The sequence below is a fragment of the Lissotriton helveticus genome, chromosome 1_1 (genome assembly GCF_964261635.1).
Source record: "Lissotriton helveticus chromosome 1_1, aLisHel1.1, whole genome shotgun sequence".
NCBI lineage: Eukaryota > Metazoa > Chordata > Amphibia > Caudata > Salamandridae > Lissotriton > Lissotriton helveticus.
The window spans coordinates 634,995,906-635,022,972 of record NC_136057.1 but is presented as its reverse complement, the minus strand read 5'-3'; the positions used below and the strand labels follow the sequence as shown (position 1 = coordinate 635,022,972).

The following is a 27,067-nucleotide window of genomic DNA, read 5'->3' as shown; positions in this document are numbered from 1 at the left end:
AGCACTTCCTGTTGCTGTGTAGCATATTAGGACCCTAGTGTAATTTTCCCGATTCCATGCCCTTATATAGGTATAAATCTAAATATGGTTAAATCATAACCATATTTAGACATATCTCATGCAGTCCAAATACGGCAGGGCTACTTCCACTAGTTCCGAAAATCCACAACGATTTCTTGGAAAACTCCGCTTCAGCAGCAAGGGACTTCCCTTTGTTTGAATACTGGCTTGTCCAAGAACTCATGGAGTTTTCAAAGAACTGAGACTCTTTGATGATGTTATTATGTCCACCTTTACGTCAAACACGGCACCTTCAAGGTATAAATATACCCACACTTGCTATAGCAAACACACAGTGGTTTGGAGCAGTTCGACTATCTACTTGCCCGACTCATCCTGCTACAGCAAGTGCAGAAGGAAGCCGACCCTCCAGGAGATGCACTGAGAGAGACGCTGTATTTTCTCTTGCCGAGAAATCCAGCTCCAGTGTTTCCAAGCTACCCTTGCAGGTTGTTGGGAAATCGAGTCCAGAGACGGAGAGATACCAGACCTCCTTCATTCTAAACCAAGGTACAGAGCTGATTAGATCCTAAGAGAAATGTTGGATAGATTCTTGGCAAAGAATACAAAATTTATGCTACACCTCACTTACTTCTTCCCTCGTACTAGACTTAGGTTAGGTACATTGGGGTAGGCGTATTTTAGAAGCACCAGTTGAAGTACTTTTTAGCCTTTGTTATTTATGTATGTATTTATCCATGGTCTAGAAACCATACAATGCTTTTACAGTATTATTTCATAATACTCTTCTTACTGTACGCATTCTACTTTACAACCAGTATCACGATTGTAGCAGTTAATTTCTTCTGCATGAGAAAGAAGACTGTTCAATAAATACTCTTTTATTGAAAACGACAATCTATCTATGTCTCTGCACCTCTGGTGAAACGAAGCATGCACGAATGACTGAGTAAAATATCTATCTAATGTTTCCACGACTCTGAAGATCAGTTTTATCTTGGGGAAACAAAGTTGTCATGTTTATGCGGTTGTCAGAAACTAAATCCCTTCTTGTGAACTCGAGAAAGTTTCTAATGACCTCTGAGCTAGCTGGCACTCCCAATTAAGTCTAATATATTCGATAGCGACCTAGTAGACATAAGTCCCTCGTCACATCTGTAGGATATATTATTCCAATGCGCAGAGCCTATTGGGAATATAGGAACCACACTACACTGTAAGTTCCTAGTAAATGGTACCTCTGGTACCTAGGGCAGGGCAGCTGGAGACTGTATCGAACGGCTGCAACATTTATTGTGGCATCCTAAGAGAACCTTCAGTACCCTTTATGCAAACCTCCCTTGCAGGCAATGTGCTATGGTGCAGAGAAAAGCGAGACCTGACTTGGCACACCTATTGTGTGCCATGCCTGCAAGCACTGCATGCAGTATAGGTAAGTAATCCTTCCAGCAGGCCTTAAAGCTCTAAGGCAGGGTGCACTATACTACATGCATGGACATATCCATATGAGCAGACATGCTCCTGCGATATCCAAGTCTATTTTCAGATATTACAAATGAAAAGGGAAGCCATTTGAGTACATGTTTTGTACACAGTTGTTTAAATTTTTCCCAGCTACATGATGGCTTCATTGGAACTACAAATGTTTGGTATCAAATATTTAGTATTAATAGGCCCACACTGATTCCAATAATGTATTTAATATTACACACACTCAGAAGACCCCTTAAAGGCGCCCCTGAAAACCCACTAGACGACATGTGTACTGCCTGACTGGTGCAGACCAGCCTGCCACCACAGACCGGCTTCTGACCTCTTGTTGGAGAGAGCCCGTACTTTGAGTGCATAAACATTGCCTGCTCTGGCCGGAGGTGTTGACATCTCCTCCAAGCAGGGTGGCTAAGTTATTAGCAAATTAAGGCAGGAAGTTTCAAAGACCTGTGCTGCCTTTGGTATGAGACCCGGGCCCATGTGGCACCAGGACATGTGGGGAAATTATCTAGTCAGGAGGCATTTCCCCTGTCAGACTTATACCACTCCTAAGGTGGACTGCCTGAAGTGGACACGGCTTTTAGAATTCCACCATCTAGGTTTTGGCAGAATTAGACTCCCTGGGTCAAGCTGTTGCCCACTTACCCCGGGCAGTGGTCATATAGCAGGTGTAGATACCCTAAAAATAAGTAGCCAATTGGCTCCCACCTGTCAATCCCCATAACGCCCTTAAAATGCATATTTAGGTGGCACCCCTGACAACAAGAACCGAGATTCGACAGATCAGAAAGAGGAGGACAAAGAAGAGCAGCAAGAAAAGAAAGAACTGAAGACTGTGGATTTTTAAGAGCTAAATTCTGCATGTACCCAGTCTCGACTATAGTCACCAGCGAATAGTCCTGCTGCTGACCGGCTTCCAAGAACTTCCCCGAAGACTGCTAGCCCTTCAAAAATTGCCACAGAATCTCCCCTGGAGTGGAGCAGCTACTCCCCTGCAGTCCGCAGGTACGAAAACGTGAAGCCCAATCTACAGAGTTGCCGCTTCCCAGCCACCCCGATGCAGCAGCCCCCAGGTAAAGGACCATGTGCTCCTGAAGGACAAATCTAGCGCCCCCCTACCACCACCACCAAGTGAGAGGACACCAAGGCCAACCGAAGCCGAGCAGGACCAATACCTGGGGGTAACAGATCCCTTGCCGCAAAGACTATGAGAGTCCAATACGGACTCCACTGAGACCGAGCAGCCATCGAGGGACTTCAGCATTACTGAGACCCACCTCCTGAGAGGCCCAGCTGTTCTGATTTTGAACCCTCAACCGATGAGACCAGGAACCATAAGGCTCCATGACGCGCAGAGCCCAGCCAATCTTTCCACTCTGCACCTGAGCTTCCCTGGTCGGGTACTAATTAACCGGCTGAGCCCCCATGTTCCCCAGACACTTTTGACCCAATCGGAGCTCCTGGAGTTTTCCCAAGTCCCCTCTGCAGCCTGTATCTGGGAGCCCCCCCCCCCTTACTCCCACTGGCATAACGCACACGCTTACCAACCCAATCAGCACCTCTGCAACCGGACGCCATAGGGCAGCTAAAGAGTAACTGCTGGTGGTAATTTGGGCCTTGGACCCCTATGACCCCCCCCCCCCCCCAAAAAAAACTAATAATATATAACTTTATGCAACATATGCCTTTTCTCCTACTGGGAAGCATTGTTGCGTAAAGACTCATGATATTGAACTCTTTTTCTTACCTGCAAATATTTGTAACTGCCTAAGTACATACTCGATAATGAAGTTCTTGATATAAAAATTTATATAAAAATCTGACTTATTTTTCACTCTGATTTATTCTCGAGTGTCTCATTTATTGCCTCGGAATTCAAAAAAGGCTAAGCACTACCCTGTGATTCGTTTAACTGCACACCCACACTACCACTTTAGAGAGCCTTTAGGATCTCATTTGTGCCTCTATAAAACCATTTGGGTTTGCCTGAACTCTTTACACAGTGTACCTCGTTTTGGTCCAGTATATAAAAAGCCAGCTTCCTATGTGGTCAAGTAGTCATTGTCTCCAATATGTAAGGTAGCACTCTACATGTTACAGTGTGTCAATCTCTTAACTGTTGTAGAAAGATAATTTTTGAGGTGGGGGTTAGGGATAGAGTTATCCCCTGCATGGTAAACGGATGCTTACGAGAAAAAGCGTGCCCCTAGGAATTGGGGGGAACGCTTATACCCCTCAGGGCTTATACGGTTAATAACAATCCTTATTCAGTTTTTTGTTGGATTATTCTTTTTATTCATTCATTTAGTTTTGTATTGTAGAGCGGTTATTCACTCTTTCTTGTAAATCCTTGTCATATTTAAATGCATGTTAGTACACCTTCCAATGCATTTCGGCTGATTTCAACCTTCATCAGGGAAACATTCATCTATAAATCAAAAATTATGTTTATTACACAAGGATGCCTAAAATATCAACATGATATTGTCATACAGGGCTTCCGGTGATTTTTGCCAATTTTCATAGTGTGGTGGCATGTGGTGAGACATCTAAGTGACTCTTATCAATGGAATCTGTCCATACGAGGTGCCTTTCAGTGAGACTTGCTGTGAAACTGCTAGTTGTATCGTCATCATAGTGCGTTATAAAGGAGAGTGCTACGTGGTATCGAGCACGTGTGTCTAAAAATGTATGAAGTGACGTTTAAAATCCTCAAAGTTGCTAAAGTGTGTGACTTCTCCTTTTCACACAATACGATCTAATGCTCCGTGTAAGTGAACATGCGGTGGTGACATTTTTATAAGTACCGTTCTGTGATGTGGTAAATTATCCGCATAGTAGCTGATCGAAAAACCTTAATAGGAAGCGTGATCTTTCCGCGTAGTTAAGGTGCCCCTCCGGCATATGTTACCTGAATCTGTGCCGTGATCTGCTTTAGGGCGGATAATTATATCTCTAACTAACATTCCAAGTATGACTTAAAAACGCTTCGCGTACGTAGCGATTCACTTGCTTCGGGAAGGCTGTCATGCTGGCCCAGTGGTGTGTTTTCCTGCTCTGCGCCGATTTGAGTTAGAAAATGATGACGGACTCATATACGGTAGTCATGCTGTTTGCTGTATGGTGGACATAGTGAAAGGACTATGTTTCAGAAGTGTGCGCCATGTTGGAATATATGGTTCCAACTATATGCGTCAGTGTGAATGTGATAATTCATGCATTACTTCTCTTCCCACACTAGTGTATGGCAAACGTAGTCACAATGTGATATACAATATATTTAGTTGAATTTTTTTTTTTTTTTTAAAGAAGCACAAACGATACAGATTAAATCGTGAAACAATAGTGTTTAAGTCATGAAACATTATTCAGGGAGATAAGTCAGGGGCTTCTTGTGTAGTCCTTATGTAAGATATAGGTTTATAAGTAACAACTGTATTCCACTCTGTCATTCATTCCAAATGGTTTGAGTGTTTCAAGTCTATAAATCCAATAATTTTCTCTTTGTAACAATGTCTTATTGTTACAAGAAAGAGTGAATAACAACTCTACAAAACTAAATGAATGAATAAAAAGAATAATCCAACAAAAAACTGAATAAGCCCTGAAGGGTATAAGCGGTGACCATGGGACTTTCCCCAATTCCTTGGGGCACGCATTTTCTCATTACATTGGTGCACAACGGAGTGCACACCCAAAGAGCACGCAACAAATTTAAAAAACGCATAAATATTAGGAGTGCAAGAGTACATCCAATCTATAAACTGATGCTTACCCCTGCATACTCAACTGATTGTGAAACTGGCATCACACTGATCTTACGTGTTTGTAGAGACTAAGGCCTGTGCCTTATAACGCAAGGCCTTAGAAGATCCTACTTCTGGTGATGAAGGCCAAAGTCCATCTTCGCCTACTAGAAAACGCAAACCTAAGGAGTCAACCTTGTATGATGAATTTTAAAAGAAGATTAATCCTCTTAAAAAATCAACAAATGCCGATAAATTAATCCGAAAGGGAGATTTTACCACTTGTCCGTCTCAAAAAAATAAAGTCCTTTAAAAACATCTGAGCCAGCTACTCTTTTAAAGATTCCTTTTAAGGTAAAACATGCTTGCCGAAGATTCGATAACCACTACCTTTGCTTATAATACAGCTGTGACCAGGACGGTGATGACAATTTCATTTTCGCTGATGAAGGTATCCAAAGCGATATCGTCAACGGACACATTACCATAGACGCAGCGAACAACTTTGACTCTGACACAAGGTGCTTCAAAGCAAACCATAACTTCTTCGTCGACTGGCCTGTCAACGGCACATGAAGCATCTTTTTTTTTTTTTACTGAAGAAGGTATTCCATTCACCTGGATCAGACCTAGTAAGGTGTCACCACTTCCAGCTGCACAGCTGCTGGAAGTGGCAAAATCTGATGAAGATGATGAACCATTTGTACCAGCATATAGCCCACGCAGCTGCACGTAAAGTTTCGAGATGATCAGAACAAGGAGACTACGTATCTTGAAGGAGATTTCTCTTTTCAAAATGGGTAGAGGTATACATCCCTTTATGAGTCTTTCCAGGATCAGTATCCTTCTGAGGAACCGTAGGAGGAACAACTTCATTACCACAAAGATGCCATAAGCGTGCCAACCACATTAGTGGCAGATCTTTGTCACATGTTAGACGATTATTATGAAAGGTCAGTGAGGCAAATTCACCTGCAACAACAAATCAGAAGGTGTACCCCCGGTACTCTTGGCTCCTCCACATACCACTAGAATCCAAAAACAGGAGAAAAGCCTAATGGGCCATCAGTCTTGCACCGATCCAGAAGTTTTACCCCTAAGCGCAATGCAATACATGATGATTATGTTGAGCTACCAGAAGAGGATGAGATTCCTCAAGATCAATCAGTCTCTGTGCAGGAATGGGATGATTATGTTGCCCAACTATCTGCATAACCCACACCATCACCTACCAGTTCCTCTTCAGTAGATATTGGAGGTATTCCCCAGATTTTCGAGAGTGCTTCAAAATATTTGGACCTACCTTTACCAATGAAACAAAAAGATTGTTTTATTAGTAAAGTCCATCCCTATTTTGAATCCGATTTGGGACGAAGGTTTGAAGCTGATTAAAAAAAACAGCATCAGTGGCATCTGTACGTCCTTGCCTCAATTAAAAAGTGTAAGGTTAGGGGGAGGATGTGGTATAACAGCTAGAGCGGTCTACCTCGAAGCTGGGGAAACTGGGTTAGAATCTCAGCAGGGACACTCAACATCCTGTGATCCTGTGCAAATCACTTAAAACAACCTGTTCCTAATAAAATTAACGTGTCCATCGGTAACGCACCAGGTGCTCAGGTAAAAGCACGGATAGCTTCTGTAGCATTTGCGCTATATCAAACAAAAGAGATTAATGAGAACTGACCTGCATGCCTTATCAAGCACTGCATGCCTTATCAAGCACCCATTACAGAGACTCAGTAGTGATGCAGGGGGCCCAGAGAAGATTTTTTACTCCGTAATTGGCTCCACCTCTATAAAGAGGTAAGTTGTTTAGATAATGTGGGGTGAAAAAACTTCTCAGCAATGGTTGCCACAACCATTTTTAGGAAGGTACGATTGGCAGATGTGATCTGATATGGCAGTCTTCCTGGAATTGTTTCTAGAGGGTAAATTGCAGGAATGTGAAATAGCTTAATCGGATTCTTGACATTGCAATGGATGCCACTTCAATGGCTTTCAGAAAAATGGCTGGTGCGGCAGTTCTTTGCTGACGAGGTTAGTTGAAAGCTACTTCCTTCAGAAGGTTTAGGCTGATGTTTTAAACATGCCATTTGAAGGAGACAATCTCTTTAGCAAACATGTGGTTGACATCCATCAAGGCTTACACTGACCCAGGACGTTCGCTAGTCACATTACAACAACACTGTTTTTAAACTTTTCAAGGCAGCAGCGGAAGAGGTCTGTTTTCCTCTAGAGGTGTTGATCAGTCATACAGATATCAGACCTACCCTCAATTTCAAAAGGGGATTTGACAACATTATGCACCACAGCAGGGATACAGAGCACCACTGGCTGCCTTCTATGCAAGACAACATACCTGTAGGAGACCTAAAGTTGGAGTAAAAGCTCATGAAACGTCCAGATGTCGGTGACAGTTTTCATGCACCAGCCACCTCTCCGGCTCCACAGCATCACTGAACCACTGGAAAGTGAGCTATTAGACCAAAGGAGTGTTGGATATAATCCAACATGACCACTCACTAGAATTTGTTCAAAAGCCTCCCAGAAATCCTCAAGTTTTCATCGGTATCGAAGTCTGTTAAAACAAGAGTTCCTATTAAATGCAAAAGGGCTAAAGAGTAAGTCCCCTATATCTACCAAAACATGGGATTCAATTCAAATGTCTTCCTAATCAATCAAAAAAATTGAGACAAGTCAAGGATTTAAGACTTTTGAACAAATTCAGAAAGAAACCATTCAGGATGATTTAGCTCCAAGAGATTCTACATCCTTTTGGGAGATTGTATAACCTCGCTGGATCTTCTCAATGCTTATTTTCACATCCCCATACTTGTGAAACATCAAAAGTATTGAAGGTTCACGATGGCAGGGTGCCAACACCAATTCAAAGTACTTTAATTCGGACTATAATCCAAGACTTTTCCAAGTGCATGGCGCCAGTTGTTGTATTCTTAAGAAAGAACAGTCATCTGGTATTCCCATACTCAGATGAAGGGCTTATCAAGGGTCTGTCTTTCCACTCAGCAAAAAGTTCTGCGATGGCCGGTACACAGCTCCTCAAACACCTAGGTCTAAAGCTGAACAAAGAAATGTCCTCGCTAATCCCCTCCAGATTATTTACTTTTCTGGTGGTCCTAAATACAGGAAATAAAAAGCATACCCCGACAGTATGGATATTCAAGTCCATATTGGGAATTATGTCATCTTGTATACTACTAATCCTAAATTATCGACTGCAAATGAGACTGCTACAGGAATAATTAGATGCCCAGTGAGTACAAAGGCAAGGGGCATTCAATGACATAGTCCACATTACCCCAAGCATGAAACTAACAATTGCATGGTGGGAGAGAGGAAACATTTCTTCAGGCCTACTATTAATTTGCTCTCGTCCTCACTTTATAATGAAAACAGATGCGTCCTTAGAAGGGTGGGGACCATATCTACAAGACCTGGAAATTCATGGCAGATGACCCAATTATTGACAAAAATGCACATCAGCCTTTTAAAGTTGAAAACGGTATTTTTAGGTCTCCGGTCCTTTTTCCCCAAAATAAAGAATTCAGTAGTCCTAGTATGCACAGACAACACCACTATCATGTTTCACCTAAATAAAAGAAGAGGGGCAAAATCAAAACTATTATCAACTAGAGCACAATAAGTTTGAAAATTGTTTCTTCACACAATATCCTTTTGAGTGGAGCATGTTTCAGTAATAGAAAACAAATAGGCGGACTCTCTCAGCAGAACTTTGAAGGAGTGTCACAAATGGAACTAAGAAACAGTTCCACACCCATAAGTGTGTGTGTCTCCCTGGGCACAATCCAAACCCTGAACAGGGTCTATTCCATTTTCATACAAAAATAAACGAGCTAATACAAACTTATTGTTGGAATCTGTTTTATATTCTGATCTTAACTTCGGACAAGACCTGAATTGTGATGACAATCCAGGAGGTCAAATCTGTTACAGTGTCATCCAAAATGCATTAATACATCCTTGTTGGAACTTTAGGTTCGCACTGCATTTCGGACACCTGGCCCTTCATCTGGGGACAATACTGCATTTCGGACACTTGGCCCTTCATCAGGGAACAATTGGTGTGTTTGAAGTTAAATGCATTCAGTGTTCCGTAATGCCATCTTGCATTCAGTCGTTCTGGGAGGAAAAAAAACAGAACCATTGAAAGCAAGATGCCATTACAGAACACTGAAATTAAATTGGAAGGGTTATTACTAAAACCCAATGTGAGCTGATGGGGTGATGGGAGAGGTGCAGTGCAACTGCGTGAGTAAATAAAACTAACAACAAAGTTAGCCTATTGACCTTTACTCCTGCTACCTTGTGCTAGAGTTAAAAACAGAAAACGAAGAGTACGACTGCAGACATTAGATTTAGTCGTACTTGATAGTGATCAACATGTTTCAGCTTAAGACCTAGATAGTGTTGTGGCTTTCATCAGGATCTTTATGATAGCTATTGCTGTGTAAAAGTGACGAATAAACAGGAACAATAATAATGTGAACTCTAAACCAGTGATTCAAGCAGTTCAAAGAAACTGAATCACCGGTAGGACCTGCAGAAGTCAGGTAAAATTACCCATCTGTCCTTGGCAAATTGCCAAAGGTGCATACTGCACACGCTACTCCAACATTGTTCTTGTGAAGGTACTCAAGTGCTCGAATGATCTGAAAGAGGAACTTTTTTAATGCTCCGCTATCCAGGCTCTGAGGATGAAGCTCCAGCTCATGCAACAATGCGTGATCTACAAACTCAAATACCAAATAAAATGTTCTATTTTGTTTGAAAACTTCGAGCGTGTTCACTAGGTTTTCATGATGGCATTGCTTCTCCTTAGTTCGGTGATGGGGGTTCGTTAATGGAATTAAGCGGGTCACCTGTGTTTTTGGTCCGGGGCTCAGTGGCTATCTAATGAATCAGACCTAACCAGACATTTCTGAAAACTAGACCGCAGGGGGAGTCCATGGAGGTATGGCCTGGGTGGATCCCACAATGTTTTCTAACCCAGATCTTTTAATCGAGCCACATCCTCCACCACTTCAACTCCAGGAACACTTGCCTGTTCCACTACAACAAGGCTACCTATCAGACTCCTGAAACTTAATGAAAGTCATTGTTGACCCGGGAGAAAAATCCTTAAATACAACAAAAGCATTAAAGGTTGCAAAGTGGAGTAGATGGATAGCCATCTTTTTATGCCAAATGTAAGCCTTACGAAGAGCAGTGTAAGGTTCCAACCTCTGATCTATTCTATCAATACCACCTATGTGCCTATTATAGTCTAAAATGCACACAGGTTTGCGAACTTCAGCAACCAAACCCAAAACGGTCACAGATGAAGTGCTTTCATCATGGATGGTAATCAGAATGTAGACATCTCTCCTGTGAAAACTTCACAGCTAAAAGTACCACACTACGCAACGCACTGTCCCCGCTCAAGCTTTTGACAAACAAGTTATTTTGGGAAACCTTTACGGTTAGACTGGATTGTGCGGCAAGCAACAGTGTCCACTATGGCCAATTCCCTGAACAACTGTATACCAGTGTAGAAGTTATCTACATATAAATGGTGACCTTTGTTAAAAAGTCCTCTACCAAGTTCCCACACAATTTTCTCACTCCGAAAGTGGGAGGACAACCAGGGGGGTTAATCCTATAATCCCTACTGGTGCACACCCTAAAATTAGAGCCGTATCCAGTCCTACTGTCATACATTATATACATCTTAATTCCATAGCATGCCCTCTTGCTAGGAATGTACTGCCTAAAACAATTTCAAGGACTCATACACAGCTATTTCTTTCCCTAGAGCATAGATCCCAGAACATCCATCTACAAAGTGATTAATGATAGGCCAAATCTTAAAAAGGCAGTCACAATCAGGGTGCTCTTGTGGCAATGCTAAACCATTATCGACAAATTGCCGCATCTGAAGCAGAAGCAAATGCTGATCACGACTCCTGATTGCCTGAAATATAGCAGTTGCCATCAAGGATCTAGTAGACCAATATGAAGACATCAATGGCTTCCTATCAATCCCATCAAAAAAGTTAAACCCAAGAACTTCTTCAACTCTTACAGATTTATGGGAGTTCACCGGGTAGCTCTAGTGTGGGGCCTAAGTCTGGCACTGTTGTCCCTCAAATACTGTCCAGCATACAAATTAGTCTAATCCACAAAAATCTCCGCCAAAAATACATTGTCCATAAACAACTGAAAAAATGTATAGGTAGAAAGTTTTCAGTATCCACTCTACACCCTGGGACACCTGTAAAGTCAGGCAGTGCCGGCTGCACCATGCCTGGGGCAACCCACAGGTCAGCTCTGCCAATGGGAAGCCCCAGCCTGCAGTCCAGATGCCTAGGCACATCAGTGTCCTCCTCTAAAACAGGCAATTCATCTGCATGAAGAGTGGCTTTATCATCCGATTTTCCACTCCCTCCTCTGCCTCAGATTCAAAGTCAGTCTCTGAAGCATGGTCAGAGGAAGACTCAAAAAAAGCATACCAGCAACCTGCTGAGCAGTAATACTGCGGCTAGCCATAAGAGACTTCACAAACCGGTCAACAACAACTAACAGTTGTCAAAATAAGTAATAAAGTGTGGCTTTATCACAAAGATCGTTATACTCAAAAACTATACAACTCACTTAAGAGAGACAGCTACACTCACCAACACCTACTCTGCAGGGACACAGCAAAAACCAATGATATACCACTAGAAAAAAAAAAGAAAATTACTCGCAAGACAACAATGTACACATCGAGCACAAATGCAAAAAGATTTTCACACTTGATAAAACAGAAGCTAAACATACTGCTATTGCAGCATTTACAAAAACACATTCATGCAGGGAAATAGGGAAATTACTCATTTAGAGTAAAGAGTGCAAAAAACGTTTTCTAACCAAACACATGGAACTACACAAACTGCTGAACCACCAGTGACAAAATCGCAACCTGGAACATCAGTCAAAAGAGCAAAAGCTGTGAACTAAAAAAAAAAAAGGAGAAATAAAACATTACATTGCAATTCACAAGAAATAAAACAATAAACATAACATGGTATGTCACTACCAAAAAGGCCAATCTGCCAGATGGGCCTTCAAATAGGGCTGACAAGTAGCAAAATGAAATTGAGGGCAATCCTTGCCCAGGGGATCAAAACAGGGCGAAACTGTTCCGGGGTAGGGGGCAGAAAACGTCCGATACAAAATGCACCCATTTGGAAACGCCCAAGGGGTCAATCAATCAGGGAATTGTGAAGCACGCTACTCACCCAGGAGGGTCTCAAGGTGCCTCTGGGTCGGCCGAATAGTCCGGTCTTGAGGCTCATCCTGAAGGTGTGCGGAGTGGGGAAGCGTCTGATGTTGATCAGGTTGGCTTCCTTTTACAAACAGTCCTCCTTCTGGGGGGGATACACAGGACTTCAAAATGGACCAGTTTGCCCCTGGGCGGTGGGGCAGAAATGGCCGCAAGTAAAAAAGAAATTGGTCAAGGATCGAAAACCCCTCCCCCATACACTTTTAATATCCCTGGGTCTAGTAGGGTTTTCTGCCCAAGCCCCCCTCCACTCCACTTCCACCCCCTTAGAGCTGATGGGCCTGCAGAAGGGGCCGAGACACGCGTGTAAAATAAAGGACCGCTCATACACATAACAAATAAATTTGTGTGTCTAGTGGGGTTTTCTGCGCCCCCCCCCCGTACCCAACATCTCAGCATAAAAAACCTGCACTGATTCCAGCGTCGGATTTATATTAAAAAAAAAAAGTTGCACTACCAATCTTTGGTGTGGTCACCGACTAGCCTGAGCCAGCCTGTTTCCACTAGACGGTGTTCTGACCTCGAGGAGGGAGAGCCTGCATGCTCTGAGGTCGAGAACAATGCATTTCTTTCTGGGTGGAGGTGTTCACACCTCCCCATGGTAAGGAAGAGCCATCCATGGCGTGGAGCTTTAAAGGCCTTGCCGCTTTAGTAATGCAACCCCAGCTTCTCCTATTAGAGGAATCAGACCCCCTTCCTGTCCTCACCCTCTTTTTGGCAGGACGACCAGCAGCAAAACATAGAAAAAATAGGTGTGCCCCCAGCTCTGCCAACTCCACCACTTAAGTGCTGGAGGCAAGGTGAAGTACACTTTTCAGTGCCCACTATCTTGATGATGGTGGGATTTACCTAATCAGGGCTAGGACTATGCCTCCACCCCAGGAGGTGGGTTTATGAGAAGGTGCAGACACAGCAGTTGAGGGGCCCATTGGCCAACCCGTCACTCCCTTGTAACGCCCCTTAAGCTCGTATTTAGGCTGTATCCCAAGACCCTGAACTTCAGGTCCTGATGACCTAAGAGCCGGATACCACAGAGTCGCACCAGAAGTGAACTACTGACTTGGCCACTCCAACTGGCCTGTCTGCAGCCCTAAAAAATTCTGCACTAAGAGACGACTCATCCTGCAGCCCAGCAACCTCCAGCACCTTGGGAGGACTGCCTGCGCCTGATTCCACCTCTGCATCCGAAGCCTCCAAACTGAGTCAAAGTGGCCCACCGGTTCCAGCAAAGTTCCCCAGCGCTCCAGAGTCCAAGTCCACTATGAGCTGACCTCTCTTGGACTACTCAATGTCATCTGTAGCATCCGCATGGAGACACTCCCCACTCCCCCCCCCTCCCCCACCCCCAACTGCGACCTGCTCTAGTAAACAGTTTACGATACCAAAAGGCACCCATGCACCCTGTCCGTCCTGGGCCTTGGTGAACAGAACTAAAGCTATCCCAGAGCATCGCAACTTACCTCTACAGCTCTTGATTTCCTTCAACTGGCCTCCTGGCCTGAGCCTACAGCCCTTTTCCGATTTGGTCTGCCTCCATTGCTTTTCATTTGGCACCCAACGCTGTGTTGCCACCCTGCATCCGGCTGCCCCTGTGCTGCCGCTGGTGGTTTAGTGTTGGTGTTGCCTTGCGCCCTGTCTGCCTCAGTGCCTGGAGACTGGTCCTCCAAGCAGCTACTACACTTGCAAAGTGCCTCTGTCCGATTGCCCCAGTCCCCATTGATTTGTATTGGGCGCCCACCTCGAACTTGCACCCAGCTGCCACTTTGCCGCTAGTGGTGTACTGTAGGTGCTGAAATGAACCTTACCCAATACTGACCTTAACTTTCGAAGACTGGTCTTGTAAGTAGATGTTGCCTATACGCATCTTTAATGTCCCCCCCCCGACCCCATGGGGTAACATTGCAAAGTCTGAAAATTGCAGTGTGTCCCCTTTTTACATTGAAAAGTATTTATATTGCAAAATGTATTTACTTGAAACGAAGTTCCGTGGTTCTACAAAATAAATATAACCAAGTATTATTTTTATAAATTGGTCTCAAATTTGAGTGCGTCTCGTTTATTTGCCACTGTATGTACAACAAATGCTTAACAACCATCCCCCTCAGGATAAGCCTAACTGCTGGCCCACAGTACCACAAAAGAGAGTATTCATATTATCTACTTTAGCCTCTGTAAAGCATTGGGGGATCCACTGGATTCTTTGCACACTACACTTCTTTTTGGTATAGTACATAGGAAGACAGCTTCCCACGCCAATATATACCAGTCACTCAGCAGACACATTTGTTTCCAAAATGTCTCAATGGATTTGAAATGTAAAGTATATGTGTGACATGCACTTTTCTCCTAAACAAAGTGAACACCTTGTGAGTGGACACCACTGCAGATAGTGAGTTTTCCTAGATAACAAGGTAGTTCTAGTCTCAATAGAATGTTTTACTATGTAATACCTTTTTTGGAATCATTATTGCACATACTTTAACTCATCCAAGTTCCTTTTTGTTGTTCTTTCAGAGGATGGAGGTATGTTCACTTAACATCGCTGTACCTGGGGAAAAGCTAAGTATGGCTTGAATAATTTTCTCATTTGTAGGAACGCTATATTCCTTAACCGCCTTAATGTACGTGTATTTTTGTTTTAGAATTTGTGGAAGTAATGCTGTTTCCGAGAAATGAATTACTAAAGAGAATTGAAGGTAAGTGTTGTATTCAAGCAACCTCTGCTAAATGCACGATCTATTGTGACATTTCTGGTCTCCTTTGAGTGTGGCTGTAAAGATTAAATACCCAATGTTTAAATTGCATGAAAGAGGGGTGATTGGCATTATACGACAGACGGGGAAATGAGAGGAGAAATGCAGTAGAAAAGCTACAATCACTTTCTTAAAGCATGACAATCAAAATCATTGGTTAAAAAATGTTTGTCCTTAGGAGTTATCATGACTAAGCGAAGTGTTGCTAAATCTGCAATCAGTGCACTGTTAAAACTGAGTTCTCCTACTCTGTTCACTGTGAATTACTTCGCAAAAGGTTCCACCTTTAACAACGAGTTGCTTTAGTCAGGTCAGATAAAAAAAACTACGCTTCACTGTCAGATGGTTGTATTGATTTATGTTTGAATTATAAATGACATTGGTGTATTTTAATCGTACTACAACCTCTTGCAGGATTTTTTTTTTAAAGAGAATAGTACTACTAAGGTACACTAATTCTGTAGGAATCTTGCTGCTACGCCTGTAAAAAGTTAAGCTCTGGTAGATCAGAAGCTCCCTAGAACAAAACTTCTAAAAGCCTAGACACTGATTTTGCATCATACTTTTTAATTAAATTCTGTGATTAATGTTCCTTATAGTTTTTGGTTTTCAGTTAGTAAGGCCATTTTTTCACTGTTTAAAAATGTCCTTTTTCCATCATGTAGAATTTTAGAGTAGTGCCCTAATTTGTAATAAATATTTGCTTCAAGCTCTGGAATTCTCCTCCCCTATCAATCTCTGGGCAAGACTCTCACCTTTCGTTCCGCAAGGCATTAAAAACATGGCTCTTCACTCTCAACTGCTTGGCCTTTTCTATGCTTCTTCCGACCTCCCGATCTACCCATAGCGCTTTGATGCCCTTGGGCAAAGTTCGCACTTTATAAGATTAATATTTATTCATACATTCATTCATAATTGCTAGTTCCCAGAATATTACTCAAGAGGCTGCTGGCCCTTCACCGTTGGTACAGCTCACTTCCACCACTTGTGCTGTCCACTGTGTTTTGCACTAATCACTCATTGCAAACCAGCGATGCCTGGGGAAACTTTGAAGTGATGGGCATAGCTTACAAGTTTCCCATGTCCATGTAGGATATGCTTGTCCATTGCAGGTTTTTTTCTTTCAACTCTGGGACCTGTTGTATAATAGAACAAACAAGACTACAAGTTCCACTATTCAAATAAAACCGACTGGAGCACTACATCTCCAATGGACCTGGAAAATGTTAAAGGGATGGATGAGACCTCAATACCAATTTTGAACATTTTCCCATAATTCATTGATGATTCCCCATCATCCATCAACAAAGGCAGTGACATAGCTGAATTTCCTATCATCTGTTTCCTGCCAAAACTGTCTTTTAATTAAAAAAAAAAATGAAACAAAGCCAGGCGAGATAATTCATTTGCCATCATCCGCCTGCATAGGAAGTTACCACCGGATTTCCCATCCTCCATCTGCACAGGAATTCATTGTAAATTGTATTTATAGCGTTTACTATGCCTGACAAGATTTTGCAGCTCTTTGCGGGGAGTAGCACTCTATACCGGAACCCAATATTAGAGCTTAAAGTAGAGTAGTTAAATAATTTTTTTTCTTGATTTGCATTTGGTGTCTTAGGTGTGTGTTCTTGTTTTTTTTGTGTGTGTTTGGTAGAGATTAGAGCAGGGATAGGAATGCATTTGAAAGGGGAAGTAGTAAGTTTTTGTAACAAGGAAATGATCTTATAATTGTCACACAACAACATTTTAGTGTTGGCTGGAGAAACCCCTTCTATATAAATTAGATATGTGCTTGAAAGTAATCATATAAACCTGGTCAGATGTCACATTTAGCTTGCAGTGAAATATGAAAAATGTTCAAGATATTTGTTAAAGGTTTGGTTGCAGGCATAAACTCCCCTATAAATGCACCTACAAGTACAAAGGAGCCGCAATTATGACACTATCTTATATACACATGTATCTTGTGGTATAATGAGCAGTTTACTTAACTTTGGTGACACCTTATCTGGTAGAGACTCTATCAAGCCTCCTATTACCCAACCCAGAAACATCCTTGGTTATCAGTCTGGACTCTGAAAACCCAGAGCAGCACCTGCATGTGAGATGGCTGGCCTTTTTATGTTGCTACAGTGATCCAAACGGTGCAAGATGCCCTTTCTCTACAAATCCCAGCTGACAAGTGGCAACTTGGACTGGGCTTTGCTGGTGGCCTCTATCTGGCACAAAGGGAGTATCTAGCTATCCCACCTCCAACGTAAGGTCATGAGGGCTTAAAAGAGTACTCCTGTGGTTGCTTAGGCTCCAGGAAAAGTTTGGAAACTTTTGAAACAGACCGGGGGACCCACTGCAAAAAAGAAAATGACTTGCACAGACATTGGACTGAATTTTAGAATTTCCCCCCCATAAAAGGCACTCGCAGTTCTGAAGAAATGGCAGTCCCTTTCTGTTTTGGAGCTTTGAAACTTTCAAGCAAAAAGCTCCAGAGCCTTAGCAGGCCCAAGCTGCACCAGATATCCAAGTGGCATTTCCACAGCAGTGGATACAATTTCAAATATGTCCCAAGGGGAGACCATGTTTTCCTCAAAAAAATTACAAATCCCTTTTTGGATTAGGACTTTGCACTTGTCAAACTTTATGATTTGCAGAGTTCCTCCTTCTTTCCTTCCAGTTGTTGTATCTGACAAGAGGTTCATCTTTGTGGACCTCAAATTGTGCCTAGGAACAGGTCCACTACTACCTCTGACTATCATTAGCATTTGTGCTTTTTAATAGTATTTTCACTTAAATCTTTAAAAATTCATATCTCTGGTTCTCAAACTCAAAACGGAAAAGAAAAAAATAATCTGGCAGGCAAAAAGGGTTTCAGACGATAACCTGTGGGCTAAACTGTTACATGACTTAAAATCAAACAATAGCGCAAGATTCTGGCGCACAGTAAACAGTCTAGCTAACCCGAACGCCTTAAGAATCAACTTGCATGTAACAGAGGATGCTTGGGCCACCTATTTGCTTCAGCACTTTAACTCTGATCAGAATCAGGGCACACGCCAATCTTCAGAGGGAACACCTATCAATCTCAGTTATCCCAGGAAACACACGTTCTTCGTTTACAATCGACCAGGTAAAGGCCAGGATAGCTAAAGGCTAACGGGAGGGCGCACCGGGTTCCAACGGGATTCAGCCAAGTCTTTTCAAAAAAGATCCGGAGTACTGGGCTTTTAAACTGTCACCGCTGTTTGCACAAATCGCAGGAGGAAACATCATCCCGGACTCCTGGAGGGGGTCAATCATATCCCCAATATATAAGAAAGGGGATAAGAACTCAGCAAACAGCTACAGATTGGTGGTTGTAATTGATATTGAAGCGAAATATTACGCTGGACTAATTCTGGAAGACCTTACCGCCTGGACAGAGGATAAATCCATCATCCCCATCAATCAAACAGGCTTTTGCAAGGACAGGGGCACAACCACAAACAGTGTAGCCCTGTCCCTATTAATAGATAGGATGAAATTAGCAAAACAACCTCCTATTCATATGTTTCATCGACTATTAGTCAGCATTCAACAAAATTGACAGGAGTACACTCTGGCATAAGCAAAAGGGGAAAAATACCATCTGCTCTTCTAAATCAGCTAATACTCCACACAAAAACGTGGGTTCAAGTCAAACTAGGAGGCTGCAGGGTCGTGTCCCGGAAAATACCAACGACTATGGGGCTCAAACAGGGGTGCGTACTGGTGCCAACACTTTTTAACCTGTACATGTCCGATTTAACGTCGGGACTAGACACATGTAATTTGCATGTGCCAAAAATAGGAGGCTGCCACATTCCAATCTCCAGACAACCTAGTGCTGCCGAGCCGGACTCCCATTGGCCTCCAACATCTATTAGATACAACCAGCAGTTATTCAGCAAAGAATGGTCTATCTATCAACTATGATAAAACAAAGGTAATGAGGATTCATCCAAGAAAGGACACCTCAAAGTTCCGCTGGCATGACCAATTTGACAATTGCTGTGGTAGACCAATACAAATACTTAGGAGTGATTTTAGATAATAAGGGCACATTTAAAGCACAAAAAGATGTAATCAAAAGAAGAGGAAACTCTATCTCAGGCAGCAATAAAATCCATCAAGCATACAATAACCGGTCCAAACCTTACTCCACTATAACAAGTTTGGCGCGCAAAGCTCATTCCGTCAATCACTTATGGGAGGGAGTGTATGAAGGGAAGGGACGCAGCCACATTAGACAGTATTGTCTCAAGAGCGGCCAGAATGATTTTCAGCCTACCCAAGTATGTTTCACTTGCACAAATAAGGCTGGAATTCGGCCTGCAAAGCCAAGAATTAGCCCGGAAAGGAGCCTATGCCAAGAGTTGGTACAAAATCAAAAGGGCAGAAGCAGGAACATTGAATTCTTACCTATGGACTGAAATCCAACAAAAGGAGGAATGTGCAGCCATGAGTTATCTGATTGCATTAAAAGACCGTCTAGGACTGGAGGAACTTTGGGCAGCATCAGGGTCCTATCATTGTTTTAAACAGATTGTAAATAAGTTACTTTCTGGTCCCCAAGAAGGACAAGGGCCTGTGTCCTATCTTGGATATCAGGAACATCAACCGCTTCTTCCGGGAGGAAAAGTTCAAGATGTTGACGCTTGCTCGGGTCTTGTCTGCCCTCGACCTGGAAGACTGTATGGTAGCGTTGGACTTGCAGTGCGCTTATTTCCACATCCCCGTCCTGACGGCCCACCGGCGTTACCTGCGGTTCATGGTAGGCCATGAGCATTTTAAATTTACTGTGCTCTCCTTTGGCCTTACCAGCGCCCCTCGTGTATTCAAGAAAGTGATGGCAGTGATTGTAGCTCATCTGCGCAGATCAAGGGTTTCAGTCCTGCCCTATCACGACGACTGGTTGTTGAAGGTGGGCTCGCCCCAGGCAGTCGTCTCCCACCTCCAGACTACGGCTGACCTCCTGCATTCGCTCGAAAAGCCAGGTCTTGAGTTGCTTCTTGAAGGAGAGATGGTCCTGGGTCAGCCGTAGGTGGATGGGAGGGAGTTCCATGTCTTAGCTGCCAGGTAGGAGAAGGATCTTCCTCCGGCGGTGGCTCTGCGAATGCGTGGTACGGCGGCGAGGGCAAGGCTAGTCGATCGTAGCTGGCGGGTGGGCGTGTAGAAAGTCAGGCGGTTGTTGAGGTACTTGGGGCCCAGGTCGTGGAGAGCCTTGTGTGCGTGGGTGAGGAGTCTGAACGTGATCCTCTTGCTGACGGGGAGCCAGTGCAGGTCTCTCAGGTGGACGGAGATGTGGTTGTGTCGGGGGATGTCCAGGATGAGTCGTGCGGAGGCGTAGAGGGTGTTCCCGTAGTCCAGTCGGTTGGTGACGAGTGCCTGGGTGACCGTCTTCCTGGTTTCGGTGGGGATCCATCGGAAGATCTTGCGGAGAATGCGCAGGGTGTTGAAGCACGATGATGAAACGGCGTTGACTTGTCTGGTCATCGAGAGGGAGGAATCCAGGATAAAGCCCAGGTTACGTGCGTGGTCCGTTGGCTTGGGAGTGGTGCCCAAGGCAGGGGGCCACCAGGAGTCGTCCCAGGCGGAGGGCGATGATCCCAGGATGAGGACTTCCGTCTTGTCTGAGTTCACTTTCAGGAGGCTGTTCTTCATCCACTCGGCGACGTCTTTCATCCCTTCGTGTAGGCTGGTTCTGGCGGTGGCGGGGTCGTTGGTGAGGGAGAGGATCAGCTGGGTGTCGTCTGCGTAGGAGATGATGTTGAGGTTGTGTTGGCGTGCGATGGCTGCGAGAGAGCTCATGTAGACGTTGAAGAGGGTTGGGCTGAGTGATGATCCTTGTGGTACGCCGCAGATGACTTCGGTGTCCTCGGATCTGAACGGGGGGAGGCGGACTCTCTGGGTTCTTCCGGCGAGGAACGAGATGATCCACTCCAGTGCCTTATCTTGGATTCCGATGTTGCTGAGGCGCTGTACTAGGGTGCGGTGGCAGACAGTATCGAACGCTGCAGAGAGGTCCAGGAGGATAAGGGCCGCTGTTTCCCCGTTGTCGAGCAGGGATCTGATGTCATCGGTGGCTGCGATCAGGGCGGTCTCGGTGCTGTAGTTGGCTCGGAAACCGGACTGCGAGGGGTCGAGGGATCCGTTCGTCTCGAGGAAGGCGGCGAGCTGTCTGTTGACGATCTTCTCAATGACTTCGGCAGGAAAAGGGAGGAGCGAGATGGGGCGGAAGTCCTTGAGGTCGGTGGGGTCCGCTGTCGGTTTCTTCAGGAGGGCGCTGCGCTCGGCATGCTTCCAGCTCTCCGGGAAGGTGGCGGTGTTGAAGGAGATGTTGATGATGTCCCGGAGTTGGGGTGCGATGATGGAGTCGGCCTTGTTGAAGACGTGGTGGGGGCAGGGGTCGGTTGGGGATCCGGAGTGGATGGTGTTCATCGTGCGGGTGGTGTCTTCGGTCCTGACCGGGGTCCAGGCGCAGAGGGTGGTGGTGGGGGGGGCGCTGGTTCGGTAGTTGAGTGCGTGGTGGGTGCACCGAAGCTGTTGTGTATGTCGGCGATCTTGCGGTGGAAGAAGGAGGCGAGTGAGTCGCAGAGGTCTTGCGAGGGGGTGATGTCGTTGTTGCCGGCACTGGGGTTGGAAAACTCTTTGACGATGCTGAAGAGTTCCTTGCTGTTGTGGGTGTTGTCCAGTCATTCTTTGAGTGTTGTTCTTTTGGTGGTGCGGATCCGCTGGTGGTGTTTGCGGGTGGCGTTCTTGAGGGCAGTCATGTTTTCTAACTTTCAAACACTGCTCAAGAAAATCTTCAATTGGCTCCGCACCACCACTAGCAGAATGTCACCCAAGCCTGTAGTGTAGTTCCTATATTCCCAATAGGCTCTAGGCATTGAATAATATATCCTATCGATTTGACGTAGGACTTAGGTCGACTAGGTCTCTATCGAATATATTCGACTTCATTGTGAACGCCAGTTAGCTCAGAGGTCACTAGAAACTTTCTCGAATACACAAGAAGGGATTAGTTTCTGACAACCGCATAAACATGACAACTTTGTTTCCCCAAGAATAAAACTGATCTTCAGAGTCGTGGAAACAATAGATATTTTACTCAGTCAATCGTGCATGCTTAGTTTCATCAGCGGTGCAGAGAAATAGAGAGACGGGCGTTTTCAATAAAAGGGTTTTATTGAACATTCTTCTTTCTCTTGCAAGTAAAGTGAACTGCTACAATCGGAATACTGGTTGCAAAGTATAATGCGTTCAGTAAGAAGAGTATTTTAAAATAATACTGTAAAAGCATTGTATGGTTTCTAAACCGTAGAGAAATACATACATAAATAATAAAGGCTAAAGGTACTCAACTGGTGCTTCTAAAATACGCCTATCCCAATGTACCTAACCTATGTCTAGTACAAGGGAAGAAGTGAGGTTTAGCATAGGTTTAGTTTTCTTTGCCAAGAATCTAACCAAGATTTCTCTTAGGGTCTAATCGGCTCCGTACCTTGGTTTTAGAACGAAGGAGGTCTGGTATATCTGTCTCAGGACTCTATTTCCCAACACCCCGCGAGGGGAGCTTTGAAACACTGGAGCTGGATTCTCAGCAAGAGAAAGGACCTCTTCTTGATCAGTGCGTCAGCTGGAGGGTCGGCTTCCTTCGGCACTTGTTGTAGCGAGCTGCATCGGGCAAGTAGATAGTCAAGCTGCTCCGAACCACCGTGTGTTTGCTAGGGCAAGTGTAGGCATATATATACCTTGAAGGTGCCTAGTTTGACGTAAAGTCGGACATAATAACGTCAACAAAGAACCCCAAGGGAATGGTAGTTCTTTGAAAACTCCATGATTTCTAGAGCAAATCAATATTCAAGCAAGGGGATGTCCCTGACTGCTGAAGCAGAGTTTTCCAAGAAATCGTTGTGGCTTTTTGGAACAAGTGGAAGTAGCCATGCCTGTATTTGGACTATGGGTTATGTCTAAATATGGGTATGATTTCTATATAAGGGCAATGTGAATTATACCTATATAAGGGCATGAATCGGTAAATTACGCTTGGATTCTAAAATACTACACAACAAGCGCTCTTCACAAAGCAAGCTGTACTCTGGCCACACACTCTATGCTGGAAGTAACACTCAAGTGACCAAAAGCCTCCAGGCTGTGCAAAACTCAGTGGATTGCCTCCCCCTTAAATTCTCATCTTGCACTCGCATCATCCCATCCCTCAAACCAGCACACATACAAAACAATACACAATATTGGCTCCATGTACCTCAACAACTGCATAAACGTCTACAAACCGACCAGACACCTCCACTCCACTCAGCTGGACCCGCTACCCCTATGCATATGCAGAACCAGATCGGGCAGGGTTCCTTCCCCCTACTGGAATCCTAAAGCCTGGAGCGACCTGCCTCTGCACATCAAAGCCCCCTTCTCTGTTCTTGATTTCTTGAAGACTTGCCTCTGCCGCCTAGCCCAGAGTCTGACTCTGCGTATACAGCTCTTGCTTCAGTGCCAGGATACCATCCTGGGTGAGTTATTCACTATACAAATACACATGGTCCACTCCTCCTACTGTCACATTTCTGTGAGCAAGATGAGTAGATGAACCTCACTTTTAGGGGTAAATGGTGGGGCCCTTCCTGAAAAAAAAAAAAAAGTATGAAATGGTGAAATTTCTTTTTTTTGATAATTATATTGACATTTACAATACTGAAAACAAAGAAGGGCAGCCATGGAATACAAATGGTCAATTTTACAGTACCATTTTCACATAAATAGACTGAAAATTCAGGCATTTTGAATAAATATTACAATACTTTTGTGGTCCGCTGGCAAGCTCAGTGGTTATCGGGACATACCTTCCACAAGATGTTTTTAAAAACACAGTGGCAAAATAATGAATTGTTTCAGTATAATTGGGATCACAAATGGTTTAAGGGTTATATGCTTTACAAGCAAATAAAAATCTGATTATGAAACGTCCGCATATTTATCAGAATCTCTTTGTAATCCGCAAATCGAAAAAATGTAACTTTGCACTGCTGTCACAAGCCGTTGAAATCATTGCTTTGTGAATTTTGCCCCCTCATACAACCATGCTATAGTTCAGTTAGTTACATAAAAGCATACATGATTAAAGCAGACAGATTCCACATGCTCAGACCCCAGATCACAGTCTTAATAGCACAGAAAGTGTTTTCAATGTTGATGAAATGTCTTCGGAAGCACAAGATGCAAAACATATCTTGCCTCCGAAGCTAAGTGTAACAACCAAAAAAAAGCAGTAAAGTTCCCTTAGTCTGCGTGAGTTATGACTTTCATATCACATTTAAATAGAATTCTGAAATGCAGCTATTTCATTGCATTTTTGGAAAATACTTTCAAGGTTACCACCCACTAAATCCTCAATGCACTGTTTTTTATTCTGAAATGCTATTGTTTAATTTTTGTTTGTGGACAGTGCTCTCAGACCAGATTGCAGAACTTAAGGTTTTGTAAAGTGTATCCTTACACGTCTGATCATGTTTGCAGACCAGAGACTTGTTTGTGAATTTCACACTTCCCATGAAATGTTGTTGCGTATTTCCTGTGCGTGTATAAACACTGCTCTCCGGAAGTCCTAGGCAGGCTCCTGTTCTCCCAGAGCTAAGTACAGTCACACCCCATATGATACTTCATGTCCACTTACGTGCAGATCTCAGTACCCACATCAAAAGCAGCCAGCATTTCCCTCATCTTGTTTACATGCCACTCCGCTCATGGATGCAGCTTGCACACATCGCCCTAGGGTGCAATCTGTAAACCCCTCTACCTTTGCCTCATCCCTCTTGGTGAAGGCAGCACTCACAGGCCTCAGCCCTCTAGGTGCAGGCAGAATGCACATCTCCAGCTGTCATAGTCCTCGGTCCTTTTGCAAGGGGCCTGCACACAACCTCCCATACACCACAGCTCTTGACATCTACCATCATTTCCCTTACTCCTGCTGTTTCATGCCTCCGTCCCCTCGAGGGCAGTGTGCACTTCTCCAAATTCCAATTACAGTGAATGAATGAATGAATGAATGAATGAATGAATAACTTTATTGTGTGGTTACTTAAAACCATTACAGTGGCCTAGGTTCATTTGAAATGGGTCTATAGCCCTCTGCAATGGCTTGGTTTTTAATGCCTCCTACCAATAGATAACATCTAAACACTCAATTGTAATTTACCCAGTACACAAAAAACAAAATCTCAAAAATAATATAAGTGAAAATAATAACTGAGCATAACAAAGGATACCAGCATTTCGTCCTGGAATTTTGTAATAGTAATTTGTAGAGTGCTACATATTCTATTTAAAAAATGACTTCTGGCCTACTAGAACAAATACAAGATGGTAGATATTATTCACGAAAACGCTGGTTCATTCCATATAAGAACTTAAAACAATCATTGACCAAATTTATGTTTTGCATGCACAGCGCTTGCAAAATCGCTTGCAAATAAAAAAAATTAAAGGTTCTTGAGCCTATCCATTCATTGGTTGAGTCCGATGTCCCTCCCTCTCTCTCCTTTCTTTGCTTCTTATTGATCAGACTCCCCTCCTCGCCTCTGCTTCCTTCTGTCGCTTCTCTGTGTTTCCTTCTGTGGAGCTTGGACCAAGTGCAGCTTCCTGCCTGCCACCAGTGTTTTTCCACTGACTGCAGGTTAGACGTTAGACTTTTTTATTTTTTAACTTTTGCCTAGCTGCAGTCTTTCTCCACCATATTTCTGTTCTGTTAACACCTCCTGTTTTTGTCCTCCACCCCTGCCCTCCTTCCGCTGTTCCTTGTCCCACACCCCTACCCTACTCTCAAGTTGCTTGTGCCCCATTCTTATCCCCCACATCCCTATAGCTGTTTTTATTTATTACAGCTTTCACAGCAGTGCAGGCAGCACTGCAATATGGCCTACATAAATGTGCCACTGTCTGAGGGTCTCCATTGGTAATTCTATAAATAATCTTTAGTTTTTCCCTACTTTGTCTGATTGCCTGGAAGAAATTGCTTTTCCGTATGTTGAGGAGCTAAAATATAGGCCTGCCAGGGGATTTTAAGTGTTAGTAAACAAAAGAACAATTAATTCAAACTTGCATTAACAAAGCCAGTATGTTTCGCCTGTACGAGATCTGTTGGCTTTATCAATGTTTGCTGACATGTTACTACAGCAGCCCATGCTGCTGTACAAATATCTACAAAGTAGTGGGGAAAGACGTGCTGTGACGCAGTCCACACAGGCTACCTCATAGCACTATTTTATCTTTACTTTAAGCAGTGTTGCACAGCAGCCCACACTGCTGTGCAACAAGTCTAAAGAACATTGACAAAGCCAACAGTTCTTGCATAGGTGAAACCTGTTGGCTTTGCCAGTGCTTGGACTCAGTTTTTGTTTGGGATTCCTACATGCCACAGGGAAGAGAACTACATTTAAACTTCAGTTGCTGCAGACTGGTCTCATTTTTAGTGAATGCACTTAGAGTTTTTAGAAAGGTAAGTTAAACTGTAAATTTCCTCTTACATATTCGAGTAACTTTACTACCTTTTGCTATTCAGAAAATCTGAGTGTAAAGTTGAACAGTAAGGCTAGCACCTCGCATGTTCAATCCGTGCAACAGTCTCAAACTACATTCAGATAAGTCGGAGGTTGCAGTGTTTTTTTTGTGTGTGTATGTGT

At 43.7% G+C, this 27,067-nt stretch overlaps 1 protein-coding gene across 1 annotated transcript in view; it reads left to right on the top strand.

Annotated features, from left to right (window-relative positions):
* The window catches only part of NUDT5 (nudix hydrolase 5), a 339,854-nt gene that overhangs the window by 259,318 nt on the left and 53,469 nt on the right, over positions 1-27,067 (top strand). The window contains exon 10 of the mRNA XM_078654858.1: positions 15,246-15,299. Within this exon, the coding sequence (XP_078510984.1) occupies positions 15,246-15,299 (54 nt within the window). The remainder of the gene's footprint in view (positions 1-15,245; positions 15,300-27,067) is intronic.